Source organism: Hylaeus anthracinus, unplaced genomic scaffold, assembly GCF_026225885.1.
Source record: "Hylaeus anthracinus isolate JK02 unplaced genomic scaffold, UHH_iyHylAnth1.0_haploid 11994, whole genome shotgun sequence".
Classification (NCBI taxonomy): domain Eukaryota; kingdom Metazoa; phylum Arthropoda; class Insecta; order Hymenoptera; family Colletidae; genus Hylaeus; species Hylaeus anthracinus.
The window spans coordinates 16,117,007-16,140,127 of record NW_026534341.1 but is presented as its reverse complement, the minus strand read 5'-3'; the positions used below and the strand labels follow the sequence as shown (position 1 = coordinate 16,140,127).

Below are 23,121 nucleotides of genomic sequence, written 5' to 3'. Positions count from 1 at the left end.
GCCTGAAAACCGGGAAAAACTATCTAGTAGTTCACCTACTTTCCGTTAGTGGCGCCAGTTTGTCTCTGCGCACCCTTAAAAATAAAACCGCACGGATTCGCAACAATGCGGACTACACTATAGGTTGAGCGGTCCATGTACTTTATGGTCGAAGCATATAATATTTGTATGGAATCTGACAGAGGAAGCTCTTTGTTCTATCTTATTTTCTTTGTTTCCAATTTCTGTAGTTAATGGTAAAACGTTAAAGTACATTTATAATGAATTTGCACACGCGTCAATACGCGTACAGATACGTACAAAGTACGTGATGTAAGTATCCATATGTGAAAATGAAGAAAAATAATGTAAAGTGATTCGTATAATAATTTACAATATTTAATAATTAAAGTTGCTTATAGTATATACATTTTATGGTGTTTTAACCATTGCACTTTTGAAATTGATGTTGTGTATACCAATTTTCTTACAGGAATTAGTATACAATACAAATTAATCTAAAAGTAGAGAAAGAATACAAAGAAATTTGAAACGTATTTTTTTCATAAATTTAACCGTTCGAGATGACCGTTTACAAAATTTCCAGATTTATTCAGCATGTGAGGTTTGTGATTTAATTGTTGATGTTATGAAATTATCCAATATTTAAAATAATTAACGTATTTTAGAAGAAACTCTTACGAATGTTGTACAGATATGTATACAAAAGGATTTCTGAAGATTTCGATAAAGCAAAAATTCTCAAGAAGACATGCATCGAATACAAGTACAACGCAACATAAAGTTAACCCTTGGTATTCGTTTGTTAAATGGGAATGGGGTATTCCTACCGGAGTTGGAATATCATTACTTGCGATATTGCAATGGAAGCATTTGAAAAAGTATCCATATGCGAAAGAAGACAGCAATGTGTATGAGCCAATTAATGTTTTTGTGGTATAATTTTTTACAATAATAGCAAATTAATTATTTACATAAAACTTAAATAATGTTTTAAAATGATAATTTGGAACTAATGTAAGTAACAAAACCATATAATTAGAATTCAATGTTTATTATAATTTTGTATATAGGTAAACTGTTACTATTATCTACCACTTCGGATAATAAGTAGAATATGGGGCTGGATAGCAAGTTTGAAATTACCTGTTGTTTTAAGACCAACTTTATATGGATTTTACGCTAAGACTTTTGATGCTAATTTAGATGAAGTTGATTTAGATCTGTCAGATTTCCCAAGTCTTGTTGATTTTTTTGTTAGACCTCTTAAACCTAATGCAAGACCTATTGATCATAATACAAATATGGTATGTACATATTTGGATAATGAATAAATCAATATCTTAAATATTGTGATATTAATGTATATATTGATTACAGGTTTCACCTTCTGATGGAACTGTATTACATTTTGGACCAGTAACGTCTTGTCATGTGGAGCAAGTGAAGGGTATCACTTACAATCTTAGACATTTCTTAGGTGATATACGCTTGCCTGTCTCTGATCAACCACAGAAATTTACAAAAGAAGATGACAATGCTTATGTGAAGTCTCTTCTGAAAAATCCAGTAAACCAGCTTTATCAATTAGTAGTATATCTAGCTCCAGGAGATTATCATAGATTTCATAGTCCAACAGATTGGGAAATAGAGTTTCGTAGACACTTTCAAGGTATATTTTACTTTTACTTTTTTGTACAAACATGTTTCATATAATTAATTATAAATTTTTAAATATGAAATAATTTAAATGAATTAGCATTAATAATTTTTTTATCAAGTTATATACAAGAATTGATGATTGAAGCATAACTTGTGTAAGTTAAAATTGGACTATTTTTTTCAGGAAAACTGTTGAGCGTCAATCCAAAAATAGCCCAATATTTACCAGATTTATTCTCATTAAACGAACGTGTGGTGTATATTGGAAAGTGGACTGGTGGTTTTATGGCCTATACCGCTGTTGGAGCCACTAATGTAGGTTCCATAAAAGTTTACTGTGATAAAGATCTACATACAAATACCATTAAGTGGCCTGAAGTGAAACACTGGAAAGATGCTACTTTAGACTGTGCACGTATCAGCAAGGGAGAATTATTTGGTGAATTTAGAATGGGATCCACTGTCGTGTTGCTATTCGAAGGCCCAAAAGACTTCAAGTTTTGCATAAAAGCAGGACAGACAATTAAAGTAGGTCAAGCTTTAACCGAGTGTGCAGTTAGAACTGAAGAGAAACAACATAAACATTCATTATGACAATTAATACCTCTGGTCGCACTTGATTGGAAATACGTTTGGCGAATAAATACATAACCCTTTAAAAATGATTTACCGATCTCATTTGTACTGATGAAATTTATAAAAGACTTATAAAGACTTATCCTCGATGGTATTGTTACTGTAAATACGACTTTTATGCGAAATGATTACAACTAGTATTAAATTGAAAATTCCAAATAAATCACTAAATTTTAAAGAATTTGAATTCTTTGGAATTTTTACAGATTTTATGAATGTAACGAAAGTAATAGATCGTTATAGAACGTTGTCACTTAGCGTTTGAAGAATCAAAAATATTTTTATTAACTATACACAAACAGACACCCAGTTACTACAAAAAGCGACAATACATTGCACATTTTAAGTTTTTGCGTGTTAGAAGTGATGTAAAGTTACTACTAATACAAAACATCGCATTTAACAATCACCACTACTAGTAATATTTGTGGATGACCACTTGACTCGTCGTTGACGTGATTCACTGATAATGTGTATCACAAATGTAATCCTATAATGTACATTAGTTTATGTGTATATACAGAACTCAGTTCTTTAAATTTTGCAAGAATGATTTTGTATATGAACCTGACATGTAACGAAGAAGAAAAATAAATCGTATTTGTGCTAAAAAGTTTAACAATCATTACCTCAATATCCTTGCTCGGTTCATGCATTTTAAAAGAATAACAATTCCTTTATTGCAAAGTGTGAATTTAACAGATATAGATAATACACTCGTTTTTACATAAAATACTTTGTGATATAATTATGGTCAATGCTGAACGAATGAAAGCTTATCCGAACAACTGTATAAATAATTATTTTATTTATTTATAAGGTTGCGGAATAGTCTGCGCAATTATAACACCTTTTATATTAGTCTTCAATTAGAATTTTATACACAGTCCGTTTTTACAATCTTTGTTAATTTCTATATGTTGCTTTACATTCTCATCTTTCTGTGAGATGTCCACTAGGGGTAGCAGTAGTTTTTTATAGCAATAATCAAACATAGTTACAGTCATGTTCTACAATGTATTTCTTTTGTTGTCTTAATATACTAATATTGAATATAAAAATATTCTTTATCCTTTACTATTTTTATTTTGATTATTAATTTATATTTTTGTCCAAATTCCACTTAAAATGGTTGATGTCCCTGTCTTAACACAAATAATATTCGAATTAAATTTGCGATCATTCTCGATATTTTCAATATTAAAATGTTATACACAGTCTTTTTTTACAATATTTGTTAACTTCTTTCTTTACATTGCTTTCTATTTTCTTCATTTTGTGACATTCCCACCAGGGATGTCAGTAGTTTTTTGTAGCTACAATCAAACATAGCTACAGCCCTTGAGGCAATTGTGTAATCTAATTAATAAACTCCAGATATTTATACAAATTCTTCTAGGTCTTAAAAAAGTAGATCTTAATTTCTAAACAGTGTGATACGCACTTTATCGTAGATATTTTATTTGATTTACAATATCGCCAAAAAGAGGTTTTTTGAAAAGATTTAGATCGAGAAGGGGGGTCTCGAGAGGTGAAACAAAAAATTCTCAAAACCGCCGTCGCGTGTCGGGAATCGTGTTACATCTAGATCTACGACGCTGCAGTTCAGTTCAGTATTTCAGTAAGCGCCGCGACACCCGTGGCGCATGTTGTATCGTTCGTGTGCGCGAAACTTGCAAAATCCTGCGGGTCTGTTCAGTTCTGCAGATCGTGTGCTTGCGACCATTTGTCACGCGATTTCCTTCTGAATCAATCCCTTTGATCATCCACGGATTACTCCAATTATTTTTTTTTTATCTTGTCTCCCAAAGTACGATTATGGTGCTAGATGGGTGCTGATGGACATTTTCGTGTCACGTTGTCCCTCAGGAGGGAACCGGCTGCCGGTCCAGTTTACTGCAAGGAGGAGACATCGGCGAGGTTTAGACAGCTGAAGACCGTCAAGCTGAGCTGCGAAGCTACCTATAGGCTGGACATCAGCTTCAAACCACCGCAACTGTTGGAGTGGGTACAATTTATACGATGGTCATTTTCTTTGGTGTAGACATCTCGAACTTTTCACTCGAACGCGGTGACGCATTGTTCTAGAGATGTTCAATTGGACATTTCTTTTTTGAAGCGATATTTCGTAGATTGTTTGAAATTTGGATAGATCGTGGGCTTTAGGAGTGTTTAAGTTAAAGTCGGAGTTATCGCGAAGGATTTCTTAGGATTGTGGAGAGTAGGGCTTTATTAGTCGTTTCATATCATTTTATCATCAGATTTCTGAAAAGAAGTTTTTTAATAAATTACAATTGTTGAAGTAGGCATTGGAGCAACTATTTTAAAAAATTTTTTGAAACGAAGTCATTTTTATTTTAATATTAACCTTAATTTTATTTTAACTTTAATTTATTTTTGAAGAGTAGTGGTTCCTAATAAATTTCAATTACTGAACTAGTCCAGGAGTAACTATCCTAAAACAATTTTCTTGAATTGAAGACATTTTTATATTCTGCAGTTTCTGATTTTTAGGGTAAGCACAAAAGATTATTACCGATTTGATCAGATTTCTGAAGAGCAGTGTTTTTTAATAAACTACAATTCCCGAAGTAGTCATTGGAATAATTATTCTAAACTAATCTTTTGGAACTAAAATCATTTTTATTTTGTAGTTTCTGGTTTTTAGGGTAGCACATAAAATTTCATTTTCATTTGATTGGTAGTCTAACAGTAACAATTTCCTTTTCCTCTTATCTTTCCTTTTTATTATAAGTTTCTTTTACTATAATATTTTTATTATATGAAATTGATCCAATTTAATTAATAACAATATTTACAATGAAAAATGTTCGACGTGTCTGTCTTAATGCAAATAATTCTTTGCTTCCTCGCGGTGTATTCTCGCCCTGTTCCTTTTTATCTGATCCTTTTTCCATTCGTTTTGCCGCACGAAATTCTCTCCCCAGTGGTAATTTTATGTTGAAAGCTAGAATAAATCTGACGTCAGACGACCTTCTTGAGAAAATAATTGCTTGAAGATCTGAAGGCTCGATTGCTGGCTTACTATTGCTTTTACCCCCCACTCGCGCGATAGTCGTTATTTTTTTAATCTGATCGCGTGTCTTGACGCTTGGACTCGCAAGTAGTAATATCTGTAGCAGGTCTTCGTACCAGTGAAAGAAGTCAATGAGATCTCGTACCTGATCGTTGGCTACTATGAATCTTATTACTGGGACTATTGGGTTTTGTTTTTTAATCAATTTTTGTTCTACTGTGGATGTATTGCATGAATGGTTACATATTTGTAGTGTTTGATGGTCCTTTCTGTTTATTCTGTTCTTGGTAAACTATCTAGAGAGAGATTGCAAGATTTGTTTAATAATATTTATGGAAAACAACTTTGATCGTTTAGTATTTTTCTTACTGTTAGTCAGTGCCGTAACAAGGGCGTGGCGAAGAAGGGACCTGCCACGGGCGCAACTGGGTTTGGGGCGCAAAACAAAGGATACCGACTCAGTTGAGAGTTGCATGTGACTTTTATTTTACTTGACCATGATTGACATGAATCAGCACCAACTGTCACTGACCGTTTTTCGTTTCCCGACCAAATAGACACAGACACGTACATATTATTAATACGTTTACGAGTAATCCGCGAGTAATACGCAACGAACGGTTCGTAGACTACGCGTGGATGGTCGAGGTTATGAGAATGCATGATGGCCGGTGTTATTTGAAAATTTTCCCGATATTACTCAAAATATATGATACTACTTGTTACTCTTGGTCGGTAATGCCAAATGTACTGAACTGTTTTATGTTTTTATTACATTATTTTACCGTATACCTATGTTTTATATTTCTTTTATTTTGTCGTCAATGAATATGAATAAAAATTTGTTCGTATTTAGGTTATAGATTATTTATTCATACAAATACCTTGACAAATACATTATTGTATATACAGCTAACTCATCTTGATGAGGTCAATAGTATTTAATATATTGCATTTAACAAAATTTAACATGTTACATTAAAATTTTTAATTTTATTTGTCATTATTTGGTTACGGAAAGGCGCAAGTTAGATACTTGCCACAGGCGCTTCATATCTTCGTTACAGCACTGCTGTTAGTATTAGACCTGAGCTCGGCAAGATTTGCACTTTTCGGCCGTTTTTCGTTAAACCCCGTACAAGCCGCGCGCAGCCAACGAGCTGCCTGGAGGCTCAGGACTGTACCACCGTCACCGGTGCCTCGTGAACAGATTTTTAATAGCTTTCCACATCACCTAGGGGGTACTATTATATTATACTGTACACCAACAATCCGAAAGTATTTGGCATGATTATGTATACTCAATAAATAATACAGAAAATGGCAAGAAAACATTTTTTTTCTCTATTTTATGGATGCCTTTTTATATCACAAGAAAGATTATTTGAGAATTATTAATAGTTTTCCAACAAAAATTTATGAATGTAGTCGGTAATGATTTGATTTGCGCGCTGAAAGTGCGAGAGCGCGACGACACGGGCTCCTACGTTTTTTGCTTGCGATACTCGTGTGTCTACGGTATGCCAAATACGGTATAGCAGTAACGTTCTGCGAGTCGACCCGTCAACAACGATACGAATAAACCACGTGAAACTGGTAAATCTGTTCTTCCTTAACAACCACGACCAGACAGAATAAAAGTATCCCCACATGAAAATCACCTATTGTTCTGAGCCTTGGACGGCTCGTCGGTTGCGCGCGGGACGTTGCCGTAAGGGAGAGACGGAGTTTACCGAAAAACTGCCGAAAGTGCAAATATTGCCGAGCTCTGTATTTAGACATTTCTACTGTCAGAATGTAATTAAGTGCTATCAGTTAAATATAATTGAGATTATAATATTATACAGGGTGTTCACACTAAAGTGTGACAAACGCAAATTTTAATAATTATTGATGATACGACAAAATTGTTTACATGTAAATTGCAGGATACAATGGGCTCTATATTGTGGCGTAAACGAAATTTTTTTTATATTATTAATTTAAAAGATATGATGGTGAAGTTTCGTTTTTTAAATGGAACTATATATTTTTGAGGGATCATGCGATAGCGCTTTTCAAGACGAATTTATTGACCCTTAATGTATTTACCCGATTTTTATTAATTTTCAAGATAGAACACTTAGAAATTTACTGATTTTCAGCGGAAAATTCTCGGTTTGAGTGACAAGTCATAAAATAGGTTCTATTATTGCGGTGTTTGACTCTGCCTGTTGAAACCAATAGCAAGGGTCTACGTCCGGAACGGCTGACCCGAACAGTAAGAAACATGGAAAGTATTGTCCATCATGGTTTAAGTTTGCCGGATCCTCAAACGTAGACCGTGATTGACAATACTTTCCATGTTTCCTACTGTTTGGGCCTTGTCGTTCTGAGCATAGACCCTTGCTATCGGTTTCAAGATCCCTCAAAATATATAATTCTATTTAAAAAACAAAACTTCACCATCATATCTTTTAAATTAATAATATAAAAAAAATTTCGTTTACGCCATAATATAGAGCCCATTGTATCCTGCAATTTACATGTAAACAATGTTTTCGTATCATCAATAGTTATTGAAATATGCGTTTGTCACATTTTATCGTGGACACCCTGTATATAAGAGAGCTATTATCAATTGGAGAGCTTCCACCTGATCATTTACCTAATCCGTCCATTAATTAAAACAAGCGAGTCAAAATTAAAATAAAAATATTTTACAAAATTTGCGGATTTAGAAACATTTTCTGTCGTAAAGTAATTCATCAAATAAATAAAAAACGTTCATATAGATGCATAATTATGTGCAACGTTTGATGCAGTCGTGCAAAATGTTTTGTGTAGTATTATTTTAAAAAAGAGAGGTTTATATTTCTTTTATTTTGTCGTCAATGAATATGAATAAAAATTTGTTCGTATTTAGGTATACGTTAGGTATACGTGACTGATTCCGATACACTGAGAGCGACATATACCGCAGAAAAAAGATTGCACCCACTTTTGACGCACATTGAGAGAGATTAATCATAGGTTGGAAACGTTGGAATGATGTATGCGTGGCTTACAATGGGCCAACCTGAATATCATGCACGTGTGTTGTAAATGTTCGAATTGATGTTTGTACGGGCATAGTTGCCAATAAACACGTATTTTTTCAACTTGCCTTCTCACAGAACGCTGAATCATGTGTTAAAGGGGAAAATAAGTTTAGTACTACGTTTTTTAGTGATCTGCATGATTTTTTTTTAGTAAGAAAGGAATGTATATAATTTAATGAAACTTTGAGAACATTTTATACATATATTCAAGTAAATATTGTAATTTTTTAGAAGTATTTCGTCGGCAAATATGGAAGATTTCAGCTGCCACATATCGAAAGTCATCAACAAACGTAGCTGTTGCGTGCATTTTGAAGGCCATAGTTCTCATCTGAAATCAATGAGGATTTAAATTTACTTTACAGACATGTCTTTCTTCTATAAGAATCTAAATTCTCCCCTAATAAATTGAATATTGCATTTTTAGTGGTGTTTAAGCGAAAAAGCATAATTTTTTGCCATTTTTGTATAACGTTTTTTACAGTAAAAAGATACTTTAAACAATGATATTACTCCGAATGTAGGTTCTTATAAAAGAAAGACATGTTTTTAAATTTAAATCCCTATTGATTTCAGATGAAAACTGTGACCGTCAGAATGTACACAAAACAGCTACGTTCGTTGATAACTTTCGATATATGGCAGCTGGAATATTCCATATTTGCCGAGGAAATACTTCTAAAAAATTACAATATTTACTTGAATGTATGTGTGTAGTATCCCAGAAATGCTTTCCAAAAAGAGAAAGCAGAAACCTTGAGTCCAAGTGTCGAGACTCGAGGTAAGGGCGTCGCGTCGCATCACGACCACCTAGGCGACGTTAGGGTATGAATGAGAGAGAGAAAAAGAGAGAGAGAGAAAGAGGGATGAAAGTGCAAATGGATGGTAAACAGATGTGAGTGTTATACCGAACTTTCCTTTCGGAAAAAGGAAAACGGTCAGTATGAACGTAGCGAGCGAGCGGTAAAGACCTACTGCCGTATTTCATTGTACCACAACGTTTTTTTTGTCTTTTATTAAACTTTATTTCTTTTATTTACGCATCTGTGTTCATAATATTACAGCAACTCCTCTTGATTGATCCCACATGTGTAAAATTGTTCTCAAAGTTTCATTAAATTATATACATTCCTTTCTTGCTAAACAAAAGTCATGCAAGTCACTAGTTCTCAACCTATTTCACCTTTTAATTTCGCGTGTAGAGACATTCGTTTAAAAAATTGCAACATAAGCATGGAATACTTTTTAATACCATAGTCATAATTACCAATGATAATCATTGAAGAATAAATCTTGGCCCAGTCAATTTTTAATCTACATCTGAGAAAGAAAACTAATAATTATTTATCTTCAAAAACTTTGAAAATTTAATTTTTTATAGGAAATTTCTATTAGAAACGTTTAAATTAAGCTTCGTTTCACCTACACAATAAAGATTGTGAAAGGAATCTCCTTTTCAGTTTGTAGATTCTTTAGATCTATATTATTCCAGGCCTTAACACTTTTAACCCTACTTTTTTCTGTTTGTATTCTATTCGTTTCTTTTTCGAGAAACTAATTTTTATTAAACTATGATTGACTGCATATCAAAGGCTGCAATGAATAATCTATAAAAAATCAGATTTTTTTGAATCGCTGTATCGAGTTTGAGATTTAGCAAAGAAACATGCTTCTACTTTCTCGAAAATAAATTCTTCAAAGAAAAAATAATGTAACGAATGAGAAAAGCAGTTTGTCCCAGCGCAAATGATTTTCATTTTTTTCACATGTGTTTCTACAAGTCTCGCTTGTAATTTGACTAAAGGCAATCAAAAATATTCACGAGGACATATACGTATGTTCCATTACGGTCGAAAGGGTTAAAGATCAATTCCAGGATCATTAAAACAGATGCAATAACTTCAAAATAATCGAGTTGCAAAGAGTTACCTAAGCCACCCTGTATATTATTCGTTCAAGTGAAGATTTCTCGTCCATTACCTCTAGCCCACTATACTCTAATAAAAAGCGAAAAAATATAAAGTACGATCGTTCTAACCTCATAAATGGTTATGTATTTTATGGTGACGAGAATGATCGTAAGCCTGGAGAAGACTAAAACGACTCTCGAAGGGATGAATTTCTTCTGGATAATCCTTGGAAACTCAAATGAGAGTTAAATAAAGGAGCAACTATTTCCTCGAACATTGTCGATGGATAATTGTATAGCAAAGTTCTGCACGACGATATTAAAGGTTTAAGAGGATTAAGCCAAAGCCAACGATAAGTCTCAATTTACGGATGATATCCTCCGAGGATCGAGGATTACGAAATGTCATCGTATAGGAATACTAATAGCAGCATTTCGTAGACTGTAATACAGGAAATAACCACCCTGTTGATAAATCCGTGGACATTAAAATCGTGTTGCAGTTTCCTCGATAAGCTTGCCACGATGATTAAACTTTAAATCATTGTTTACCCACGATTTCGACGAGTCTGCAACAAATCTATATTTGCTTTAAATCACTGATTCGAGACGAATATGCTTTTCTTTCCTTGAAAATGAATCCTACTAAAGAAAGTTTAGCAATTGATACACGCTGAAGAATTTGAATTTTTGCAGATATAATTTACATTTCAATTCTTTTCGGCTTAACTTATTTCATTTATGTGAAAAAAACCTTAAAGAAAAGAAAAAAATGTTTAAAAAAAAGTAATCATCTCGATGGGTTATGAAATTGTTGTTAAATATATATTTTCTTAAACTCTGTAAAAAATCCATATACATATTTTTGTTAGTAAAATTAATCGTTGCAATCACAAATTGATCATTTCGCACATTCGACGACACAGACACATTTAAAATAACTATCACTACATTAGCAATACCAACAAATTGAAATATACACTTTACCAAGAATACAGAAATACGAAGTTTTTACCAAACAGTTAATAATTACGTTAATGAAATAAATTGAAAATGATTACTCTTCTTTTGAGTACAAATCTTTCAGGAGGATTAATTTGCTCAGAGAATATCAAGAGAGCCAATGCTAAAAAGTCTATGCACAAGAGGTTTGAAAATATGTCAGGAGGTAACGGATTAAGGTGTTTAGCGAACGGGCCTGTCGACGAGGAGAATTGTTTGCCATACCGTTTTCGTAAAGAACGTTCGTTACGAGAGTGTATTTACACAGTGGGTCAAAATGGTCAAAAAGGGAGAAAAACTCTTTATCTCAAGAACCGATTGACGTATCAATCGATCAGTTGTCTCATTCGATTCAGGATAAAAGATGCATATTTAAAGGATAAAGAAAAAGGATAGGATAGGATAAAGAAATGTACGTTTGGTATAATTTGGTAAAATTTCTCAAAAAACCGAAATGGAATAATTTTTTATAAGTAACCGTTAAAAATTATATAAGAATAAGAAGAAAAAATTAAAAAATTACATAATTAAAAAAAAATCGCATAATAACATATTAAAACAAATAAATGCTCTCTGTGAAGTTAACACCTCATTTTCAAAAAACAAAATTTTCAGCACTAGTTATATTTGCGTCCACAGTAGTTTTATAGTTTCTGATACATTTTAGAATCTGTTCCACCGAATTACGCGAGAAACAGCATTTTTAACCGACTTCGAAAAGGAAGAGGTTACTCAATTCGACATGTATTTTTTTTTTCTTTTTTTTTTTTTACGTCTGTTTACCGATCGCGCCGAGATACCTTGACCAATTGGAATGAATCCTGTCGCATCTTGTAGAACATGTTTCCCCGGTGGTCCCATTCTCACGTCTTTTTGCGATTTGCCATTTTTTACCCGTTTTTTTTACCAAGAAACCGTGATTTTTAGGTATGCTTGCCGATTACCTCGAGATGGCTTGATGAATCGGAGTGGAACCTCTTGCATCTTGTCGAATATTTCTTCCAGATGGTCGCGTAAAAGAAACATTTTGTGATTTGCCATTTTTTACCCGTTTTTTTTTTTAAACAGAAAAATTTTGTCTTGCTTCTTACTCCGAGACGGATGGACCAATCAGATTGAAACTTTTTGCATCTGGAAGAGCATTCGCCATTTGGTCCCATAACAAAACATTTGTCCTTGTCTTATTTTTTACCACTTTATACCACTTTTTATCGCAAAAAGCGTACTATTTCACGTATGTTTATCCTGAAATCGATGAAACCCCTTACATTTTGATGCCGGAGAGGTTTTCGCAATGATCACAGATGCAAAAATTTATGAATTTTTCATATTGTTTATAACTATTGTTATTGCAAAATTCCTATTTTTTTTTCTTGGTTCATTAATTAATTCCGATTCCGATCCCGATTAATTCCATATTTTCCTTCCAGCATTCCTGATAATCTCATTTGCAACTATACAGGGTGTTCCAAAAATGTTGGATGTTCTTGAATGAGGTGTTTCGGGGGGTGATTTGAAACAATTTTTTCATAGCGAAAATGTTGTTCGAGGCTTCGTTAACGAGATATTGACAGAAACCCCCGACCAATCAGGGCGCGAGTATACCGAGAAGCGCCTGCGGAGCCTATGCTACCGATTGGTCGTGAGTTTCTGTTTCTGGAATATCCCCTTAAGGCAGCCTCGAACACCATTTTCGCTAAGGAAAAATTGTTTCAAATCACCATCCCACCCGCCCCGGAACCACCCCTTTCAAGGACTATTACTATTACTATAACTATTGTTATTGGATGAAACCTATTGGTTATAGGTTGCCACTAAAAAGAGTGAAATAAAATAATTTTTTGGAAACAAAATTTAGCCGACTTCGAAAAAGGTGTAATGAAAAGTATGAAATAATTTCTAGTCAGTTTTGATGAATACGCACTAACTCTAGATATAATTGCTTAAAAGTATGGGAAAGTGCAGTGAAAAGTATGAAATAATTTCTAGTTAAACTGCATTGTTATTCACCATCGTTTGATGAATTTGGTTAAATTATTAAATACATCATATAAAATGCAATGCACCTTTTTCGAAAGCGGCGGAAAATTTAAAATTAAGTATATTCAAAATTGCCAAACTTGATTTAACTTTCTGTCGGAGAAACAAAAAATATGGTCTTTAATTATTGCTATCATTACATCTACTTTAGACATCATATTCATTAACACTATTCAATATCGCCGCCCCCACCAAATACTATCCCAAATCTATTCATACAGTATTTCCATGGGGAGAGTTTATACATTAGCAGTAATCAATATTGCCGCCCCTCCCCTCCAAAAAAGCCCCAAATCTACTCAAACTATATTTCCGTGTACATACTATATACATTAACTATTAATTCCACATAGACAATAAACATGTATACATTGACAGTATTCAATATTGCCGCCTGTACTAAAAGCTAACCCAAACCGGAATTAAAAAGTTTTTACATCTGCGCCGCCTCCGAAAACGGTGCATTGCATTTAATATGATGTATTTAATAATTTAACCAAATTCATCAAACGATGGTGAAATAACAATGCCGTTTGAATAGAAATTATTTCATACTTTTCACTGCATTTTCCCATACTTTTAAGCAATTATATCTAGAGCTAGTGCGTATTCATAAAAACTGACTAGAAATTATTTTATACTTTTCACTGCACCTTTTTCGAAGTCGGTTAAATTTTTTTTCCAAAAAATTATTTTATAAAATATGAGGTGCCAACTTCAAGTGGCCACGACTTTTTCATTGATGAATTGACGACTAAAAGCTATAACAACTTTTGATAGAACTGCTTGGAGTGTCAATGGAACTCTCCATCAGAACATTGGAATTTGTGGCGTATCAGCCACAAACTGAAACTATTTAGATATTTTCCTAGACGTCTGCAGCCTGGTAGTCAAATGCTTGGCGTAGCCAGGCAAGGTCAAGGTGTCGATGAATAAGAATCATTTTAAAACGCAAAATAATGAAAGTGTACTCATATTGTCAGAGTTTTAAATTGAAAAAATATGCGCAAGCCTTTTTTTTTTATTGTGGAGAAATGTATTACGCATACCCCAATTTTCCGAGGGGGAAACCGAGGTTATGTGGGACTACCATTGGAGAGGGGAGCGCGGGAAGCGCCCCCATCCGCGATGGCTACCCACTAAAACCCCACACCCGGCTAAGCTACGTGGGAAGCACCTGGTTCACGCGGGTAGTCACAGGACACTTTCCAGCAAAATTATGTGAAAGCCTGCAAGAGAGAAAGTATAGGTCTTGATAATCTAAGAATACCTTGCCTGGGCACGCCAAGAATTTGACTTCCAGGCCGCGAACATCTAGGCAAATTTTTAAACACTCTCAGTTTATGGCTAATACGCTATTTAGCTTTTTCATTTTACCGCCAAAGTGTGGAGCAGTCACTTTACATGAGTTGTCATTAGGGTCTGAACTTCAGCACCGTTGAACACAGAATTTTAGCTGCGCATAGTTGGAAAGTACCGAATTTTACATTGTGTTACACAGTGTCGCCATTGCACTGTGCTGAAAAGCACCTCCATGTACTGACAGCACATTTCGATTTCACATCTTTTTCTACTTTCTTGTAGTTTTTTATGGGAATCTTCTATTTTTCAATGATATCAATATCTACTCAAAAATTTTAATATAAAATCAATCTCTACCTGAACAGTTAATCATAATATTTGTCGCTAATGACGTTGTAGTCGATGAAACATAAAGTAAATAAAGAAAACAAAAGATAGAGTTACAAAAGGCTGTGATGTGCATGCGATAAACGTGTGCCAGAAAAGGTGAGACCTGACCAGATGTTACCACGTATGTGGAATACAAACAATATCGCCTTGAACTGTAAAACTTACAAATCGATCGCGATTTCCATTCGTTTAACCCTCGAGTCAGACCACCGATGTGTGTCATAACTTTGCGTACACGTCTAATACGCGTGCAGTTCGTTAATAATAAATTATTAACGATCTTTATGATTCATTTATTCATTGGATGCGTTACTTGTGTGATGATATTTATGTGTTGGGAAAAATCTGCATCGCTATCTTTCATTTATGTTGTATTTATTTTGAGGAGTAAAAGGATATCTAAATGTGATATTTTTAATTAATCTATATATATACAACAATGAAGCCCTGATTGATTGCAATCAATGCCCAGGCTAAACCCTTGAACGTAGAAAGCTGAAATTTTGCACAGAGGTTTCCTTTATGATGTATACAAGGAATAAGAAAGGATATTTCGAAATCGAACCCCTAAGGGAGTTAAAAGGGGTTGCGACATTAGTATTCCATGCGGGTGAAACTACAGGCCACAGCTATCGGAAATATCGATTGAAATATCTGAGTTACGGAAAACAAAAGACAGTTACCTACTCTGATTCACATAAAATAAATAGTATTCCACGCAGGTGAAACCGCGGGGCACAGCTAGTATCTTATATTGAGATTATTGTATGTTTCTAGAATGTGTGCTTCAGTTTTAAGCGTTTTTCTCAGTTTTATATATGAAATAATTTCATGGTGAAATGAAATGAAAGGTTTTTAAAAAATGTGTAAAATATACAGGGTGAGCCACGTAAAGTGTTGCAAGCTATTTTATCGGAAACTATTAGTGATATCCACAAGTATTTTTTTAGTATTATAAGGTACGATAAGCCCTGTCATGTGACGTGTGGGAATATTGCTGAATGGCCCCTCAGGGGGACAGGAGGACACAACGATCCATATTTTTAAATGATATGGCATATAAATTTTTGTTTTTTCGGATAGTCTTTTTAATAACAAATAATTTTTATGTGAACAATTTTGTCATATTCTGCATAGTTTATGAAATGGTATTCGAGCCGCGTTAGGCTATTATGTACAAGAAAATATTTATAAACACACTTGAAGCGGAACAGGAAATGGTCCAAAAAGTTATTAGTGATTTTCTGCTAAACTATGCACAATATGAAAAAATTGTTCAAATAAACATTATTTGTTATTAGAAGGACTATTCGAAACAACCAAAATTCATACGGCATTCCATTTGAAAATATGGATCATTGTGTCCTCCTGTCCTCCTAGGGGGCCATTCAGCAATATCCTCACACGTCTCATGATAGGGTTTATCGTACCCTATAATACGAAAAAAATACTTGTGGATATCACTAATAGTTTCCGATAAAATAGCTTGTAACACTTTACGCGTGTATGACTTGTATATTATCCTGAACATGAATGTAAATAATTTTATTCAATTTGTATATATTGTAGATATGAACAATTTTCGAGAGGTTTGATGTACTTGTGATAGTTTGTGCATATTCGCGAAATATTTTATTTCTTATTTGCTAATATATTCTCCTGAACGAGTTTAATAAATATTATTTTTCGCATAATATTTCTCCCTACAGTGATTAAAGATTTACCATCTATTAATACGTTTATAGCAAACAAAATAAATGTTTTAAATTATTTCCTATTAATTCTTTTTTAAATATATCTTTTCTTTTATTAACGTCAATATTATTATGAAAGAAAGTTCTAACAAATTATCACAATTGATACAGTTTAATTAAAAATAGTTTAATTTACCCATCGTTGAAAGAAAAAAAGTTTAATTCAAAGAACGACTTCCTTCCAGGGAGGGGGCGGGACACTCATGTGGCAATCTACTACTAATACTTCTCTAAATAAAAATTTGAAAGTTAAAGTGAATGTGAAATAAAAAGTTTTTAATAAGGGTATAGATTTTATGACTCAATTGTTATAATAATATTAGTGTGATAATAACATTGTGATCCTACTATACAAGAATACGTATTTCCAAAATTTCATATGGCAAATTACTGGTAATTACTTTTTACACGTATATCCCCATAAAAATTAAAATATCTCCTTAAAAAATGAAGTTATCTAAATCAAATCTTGTTTACATACTCTTTGCAACGTACAAATAATCATACGAATAAAGGTATGGATTTTATGACCCGATTATTTTTTCAAAATTATATAAAAAATTCTTTTTTAAAATTCAATTTTACAGTATTTAATTAACCGTCGAAAACCATACAAGAATACATATTTTTATTATTTGATCTAAACAAATTACTGACAATTGATATTCACATGAGTGGCCTCCGTTAAAGTGATAACGAACTGGCCTCATTGAAGAGTATCACAAACAAAATAATTGTCTACTGTAAAGAACACATCCTCAACACTGTTTTCCGAAGAAGAATCGACCTTCAAGTTGATAGTACCGGAACGTCACTTCAAAGAGGCGAGCCTCGTCCTAGTTACATTCATGGTTTAGCGTAACGATGTATTAAAGTTTCACTTCGTTCGGGTCGACAAATCGATCGAAGTCATTCCCTACTCAACCTGCGCCACGCTCGAAATAATTACAAACCAGATGTGATGTATCGTGCCTAGCCAATGAAAAGACGTCGTTACGACATAATAGACACCTCAAGAGAAGAACGTGATCATGTACGGCTGGCTGAAATATCCACTAGCGTTCTTGGCACGGTAGGTCTCTTCTAGGTAGAAAATCAGGAGCTGTTCGTAACACGAACACGACCTAAAATTACTTGTTGGTAATTGCGATATACAGACTGCTACCCATATAAACCTGCAAACCCAGGAATATTGTTAAACGATTAAGCGTAATTCACTGGGGCCAAGTGGTTTGGCGAACAGAGGACTTTTTGGACTTGTAATTTATTCTATTAAATTATTAGGAATTTTATTGAATTAGGATTCGTTTAGCGTTTCCATTGAATAACTGTTAGATGTATAAATTAATTCCTTCCCTTTAGATTGAATTGCTACGTTAAATTACCAATTTTCAATGTTCTCAAAGTGATATCATTGTAATTTATCTGTACATAGGAAGTACAGTAGTTTACAAGTTTTGCTTATTCTTGTTTTTTTTTTTTTTAATAAATTACAAGTGTACTTTCCTCTAGTTTAAACAGAAATATTTACCTACAATTTTGTATGATCCAATTACTTACTAACCTTCGTAATAATGGAATACACTTGTATTCCACAGTGCTTCGACATTTAGTTTTCCAATTACATATATCTACTTTCTTGGAATGTGTTACTGAGGGAAGATTATAAGCTGTATGGTTTTTTTTTATAAATAAATGGTAAGTTTACCTTAGAAAGGCACAGAATTAATTTCTACGCCTAATATGTATATTGCAGAAGTTAACCCAAAATAACATGTGAGTGTTCTGAAACGAGAAATAAATGAAACATGGTAATTTCCAATGAGTTGGTTTAGTACCATTTTAATTGAAGAGAGTATATTGGTGTATGTATGTAAATAAGTGGTCATACGAGCTACTTTCCACGCTGACGAAAAATTTGTAGATTTTTCGTCAGCGTGGAAAGGCGTCACACGGCTCACAATCAGGTGTTTTCTAGTGTACTCTTTTCCATTTCTAAAAGATACATTAATTTATGGAAAAAAATAAAAGCGACTTAAAAAAAAATTAAAACTGCACTAAAAAGTATGTAATAATTTCTTATACTTTTAAGGAGGTAGATACGGGCAATGCAGCGAGGTGACATTACCGCCAAAAATTGGCGTAAAAAGGGGTCCGGGACTTTTCGTTTTTTAACCGACTTCGAAAAGGAGGAGGTTACTCAATTCGACATGTATATATAACTTTTTTCCTTTTTTTTTTTAATGTCTATTCACCGATTAAGCCGAGATAGCTTGACCAATCGCAATGATTCCTGTTGCTTCTTGTAGAACATGTTCCCCCGGTAGTCCCATTCTCACGACTTTTTGCGATTTGCCATTTTTTACCCGTTTTTTTTTTACCAAAAAACCGTGATTTTTAGGTATGCTTGCCGATTGCGTCGAAATGGCTTGATGAATCAGAGTGAAACCTCTTGCATCTTGTCGAATATTTCTTCCAGTTGGTCGCGTAAGAGAAACATTTTGTGATTTGTCATTTTTTACCCGTTTTTTTTTTTAAAATAGAAAAATTTTGTCTTGCTTCTTACTCCGAGACGAATGGACCAATCAGATTGAAACTTTTTGCATCTGGAAGAGCATTTGCCATTTGGTCCCATAACAAAACATTTGTCCTTGTCTTATTTTTTACCACTTTATATCACTTTTTATCGCAAAAAGCGTACTATTTCACGTATGTTTGTCCTGAAATCGATGAAATCGATTGAACACCTTACATTTTGATGCCGGAGATGTTTTCGCAATGATCACAGAAGCAAAAATTTATGAATTTCTGTATTGTTTATAACTATTGTTATCGCAAAATTAGGTAGCTCGACAAGGAATTTACCAAACGCAATCAATTCTTTCACATGTAGTTGCACATATATTCCTGATGATAATCCCACTTGCAATTATACAGGGTGTCCAAAAAATGTTGGATGTCCTTCAGTGGGGTGTTTTGGGGGGGGGGGGGGGTAATTTGAAACAATTTTTCATAGTGAAAATGTTGTTCGAGGCTTAGTTAAGGAGATATTGACAGAAACGCCCGACCAATCAGAGCCCGAGTATGCAGTGGAGCGCCTGCGGAGCCTATGCTACCAATTGGTCGTGAGTTTCTGTTTCTGGAATATCCCCTTAAGGCAGCCTCGAACACCATTTTCGCTAAGGAAAAATTGTTTCAACTCATCATCCCACCCGCCTCGGAACCACCCCTTTCAAGGACGTCCAACGTTTTTGGGTCATCCTGTATATTGCTCATAACTATTGTTATTGCATGAAATCTATTGGTTATAGATTGCCACTAAAAAGAGTAAAATAAAATAATTTTTTGGAAAAAAATGTTACCGACTTCGAAAAAGGTGCTGTGAAAAGCATGAAATAATTTCTAGTTAAACTGCATTATTATTCACCATCGTTTGATGAATTTGGTTAAATTATTAAATACATACATCATATTAAATGCAATGCAACTTTTTCGGAGGCGGCGCTTAATGTAAAATTTTTAACTTCGGCTTGGGTAAGTTTTCGGTTGAGGGCGGCAATATTGAATAGTGTTAATGTATATGATCTGTAAAACGGATATAATGATAGCAATAATTACAGTTCATATTTTTTGTTCCTTCGACAAATAGTTAAACCAAATTTGGTATTTTTGACTGTAGGTAGTTGTTCGGTATCTTTGTTCGAACAGAATTTTGCCAAGTTGACAGAATTAACGTAAGATATTTCCCGGTTCGCAGACGAAGCAAATACCGATGTGTAAAGGAAACAAAGATTTTTATGTGAAACTGGTGAATCACAAGAAAGTGAAGAAGTCTCGCAGTTCGAAACAGACGAAGCACGGGCTTCGTAACATATTTCTCGCACGCGTCGATGATAATTACGTAACGTATGTCAGCGGTGACGCTCTATCTGTTCCCATCTTCGGAGAACAATCTGGGCGCCAAAATTTCCAGGCGTTTACGTCTCTCCAATCCATGTCGCTCTCCGTGGTGGCCATCATTGTCAGAGAGACAGAAGAGAGAGATGATAATATTAAAGGTTGGGTGAGGGGTCATTCGAAAGAGCAAGGTACATTACAGTACGCTCTGATCATGATTCAACGAGATCTTGTTAATATCTATTAAAATGAGTGTCCAAAGTAGAGCAAAAATACAATAAAATATACCTGCAGAATCCAAGTATTTTCAGGCCACTAAAAGAGTTTTGTGACTCATACCATTACCAGATGTACTGAACCGGATGTACTGAACCTTCCTCTGTCGAATGAGCCTTCACTCAGCCACAAATATTCTCATATAAGGACGAAAAGTGAAAAATCGTAAAAGCATTCCCGAAATCGAGATCCGCCATTTTATGGATAATAGTAGAGCAAGTCGGGAACAAATTTAGTTCAGGCAACCGTTATGAGATGGCGCTTACTGAGGAGAACTTGTGGGGTTAATCACATCACAAGAAATTTTACTGATGAATATGCACCATTTATTTTATACAGCGCGACATACGAATCAACGCCAAGCACGTACAGCAATCGTTACGCGTTAGTACAAAAGGAGACGCCACTACGGACTAGCGCGATATTTGGAAATGAACTCGTACTGTCGCCACGAGGCAGGAAACCTAGGCGAGAGAAGGAAAACAAACGAAAGTCTTCTTGTTTGCATAAAGGAAGAAAACAAAAGAAAGTTTTCTTTTTCCATAGAGAGAAATAGTATACTAGTAACCTAGAAAGAATAAAGAAAAAAAAAGTTATCGCAAAAAAGGAGTCGAATATTATTGTGTATCGCACCCTTCCAAATAGTATCCTAAGTAAAAGAGTTGTTACGGAAATCTAGATTGGCATGATTACATTCTTGTGAGAAAGTTTCATTACAGAGCACGAACCCCACAGACTTGTGAGCACCCGGTAATGGGAGAGCTTTTTAATGAGCTAGAATTCACTGGAATGACGCGATCTTAATTAAAGAACACACTTTTTATAAAACTTAACTTTATTAGAATAGCGCGTAAATGGCGCATCTGTACTCTTTACAGGTTTTGTCTAGACTGAACTAGGCACTAGGTGGTAATGTTTCCACCAACTTATAACTAGTGTGTAGGGGGCGCATAAGTCGATGTTGACAGTGCTGCCACAGACTCGATGCACGTCAAGCCACTTTTCGCGTACGAGCGTGGCCGCCTAGCGCGTAGCCTACGCTACCGCGGGCGCTCCACCGGCATACTCGCGCTCTGATTGGTCAGGGTTCTTGTTAATATATCCTAACGAAGCCTCGGACAACATTTTTGCTAAGGAAAAAGTTGTTCCAAATCACCTTCCGAACCACCTCTTTCAAGGACGTCCAACATTTTTGGGATACCCTGTATACAGGGTGTTAACAAATATGTGGGACATTTTTTAAGGATCTAGTCTTCATACTAGTACAAATCGAAAAGTCTGTTACCATTTTGCAATCTGAGGCTTCATTGTTGAGAAATAAGCGATTGAAATTTACAGGTGGACTTCCGACGCCGATGGCACTACAGACGCCCTCACGTCGGAGGTATGAAACAAGTGAGTGTTCATCGGTGTGTCTTTTTCGCGTGTGAGTGCGACCATGTGCGACAGCACGTTCAGCTGTCAGGGATTTAAACAGCCTACGCCGAAAGTCCACCTGTAAAATTCAATCGCTTTTTTCTCAACAATGAAGTCTTAGATCGCAAAATGGTAACAGACTTTTCGATTTGTAATAGTTTGAAAACTTGATCCTGAAAAAATGTCCCACATATTTGTTAACACCTTGTATATGTCGAATTGAGTAACCTCGTCTTTCTTCGAAAGAACGATTTTTTGAGACATTTGTTTCATCTCAATGTGAAATAAAAATAGAAATAGTATAGAATACAATGTATACTTGAATAAGTTTTGAATAAATATTAATGCAAAACTAATTTGATTGAATTACCTAATTTTCAATTGTTACGATAGTACAATTATGTGGACACATTAATCAGATATCCCATCTAAAAATTTATTCGATTGAACAATTAAATTCGTATTCGTCCTTCATAAAGTATTTAATTCTATAATTAAAATTGCAATATACGTTAAATGTTCTTATGATTTGTAAACTTTGTGATGTACAACAAAGTTCTTCCTTATCTTATTACGTTCCCGTTCTAAATTTCCTTATTTGAAGTCGGATGTGCGCACCCGGTATTCTTCGCGTAGGCATAGGAATTCGAGACCAATGCGAAGCTAGGGTGTAGTCCCTCGAAAATCTCGGAATCGTGCAATGTACTTTCCCGCCACCCC

At 34.4% G+C, this 23,121-nt stretch overlaps 2 protein-coding genes across 5 annotated transcripts in view; both read left to right on the top strand.

The window, feature by feature from the left end:
• Positions 1-330: 330 nt before the first annotated feature.
• On the top strand, positions 331-2,905 carry LOC128888593 (phosphatidylserine decarboxylase proenzyme, mitochondrial). 4 transcript variants are annotated; one of them, XM_054145602.1, is made up of 5 exons: positions 331-604; positions 669-936; positions 1,074-1,307; positions 1,381-1,672; positions 1,847-2,905. In XM_054145602.1, exons 1-5 carry the CDS (start codon positions 564-566, stop codon positions 2,254-2,256), a joined length of 1,245 nt encoding a protein of 414 aa, XP_054001577.1. In that variant the 5' UTR covers positions 331-563; the 3' UTR covers positions 2,257-2,905. The 4 variants fall into 4 exon arrangements, with proteins under 4 accessions (XP_054001577.1, XP_054001579.1, XP_054001578.1 ...); XM_054145604.1 differs by having other exon boundaries at positions 334-599; XM_054145603.1 differs by having other exon boundaries at positions 335-604; positions 695-936.
• Positions 2,906-3,670: 765 nt separating this feature from the next.
• LOC128888665 (uncharacterized) overlaps positions 3,671-23,121 on the top strand; it is a 34,954-nt gene continuing 15,503 nt past the window's right edge. Inside the window, exon 1 of the mRNA XM_054145736.1 lies at positions 3,671-4,302. Coding sequence (XP_054001711.1) covers positions 4,127-4,302 — 176 coding nt within the window. The 5' untranslated portion in view covers positions 3,671-4,126. The remainder of the gene's footprint in view (positions 4,303-23,121) is intronic.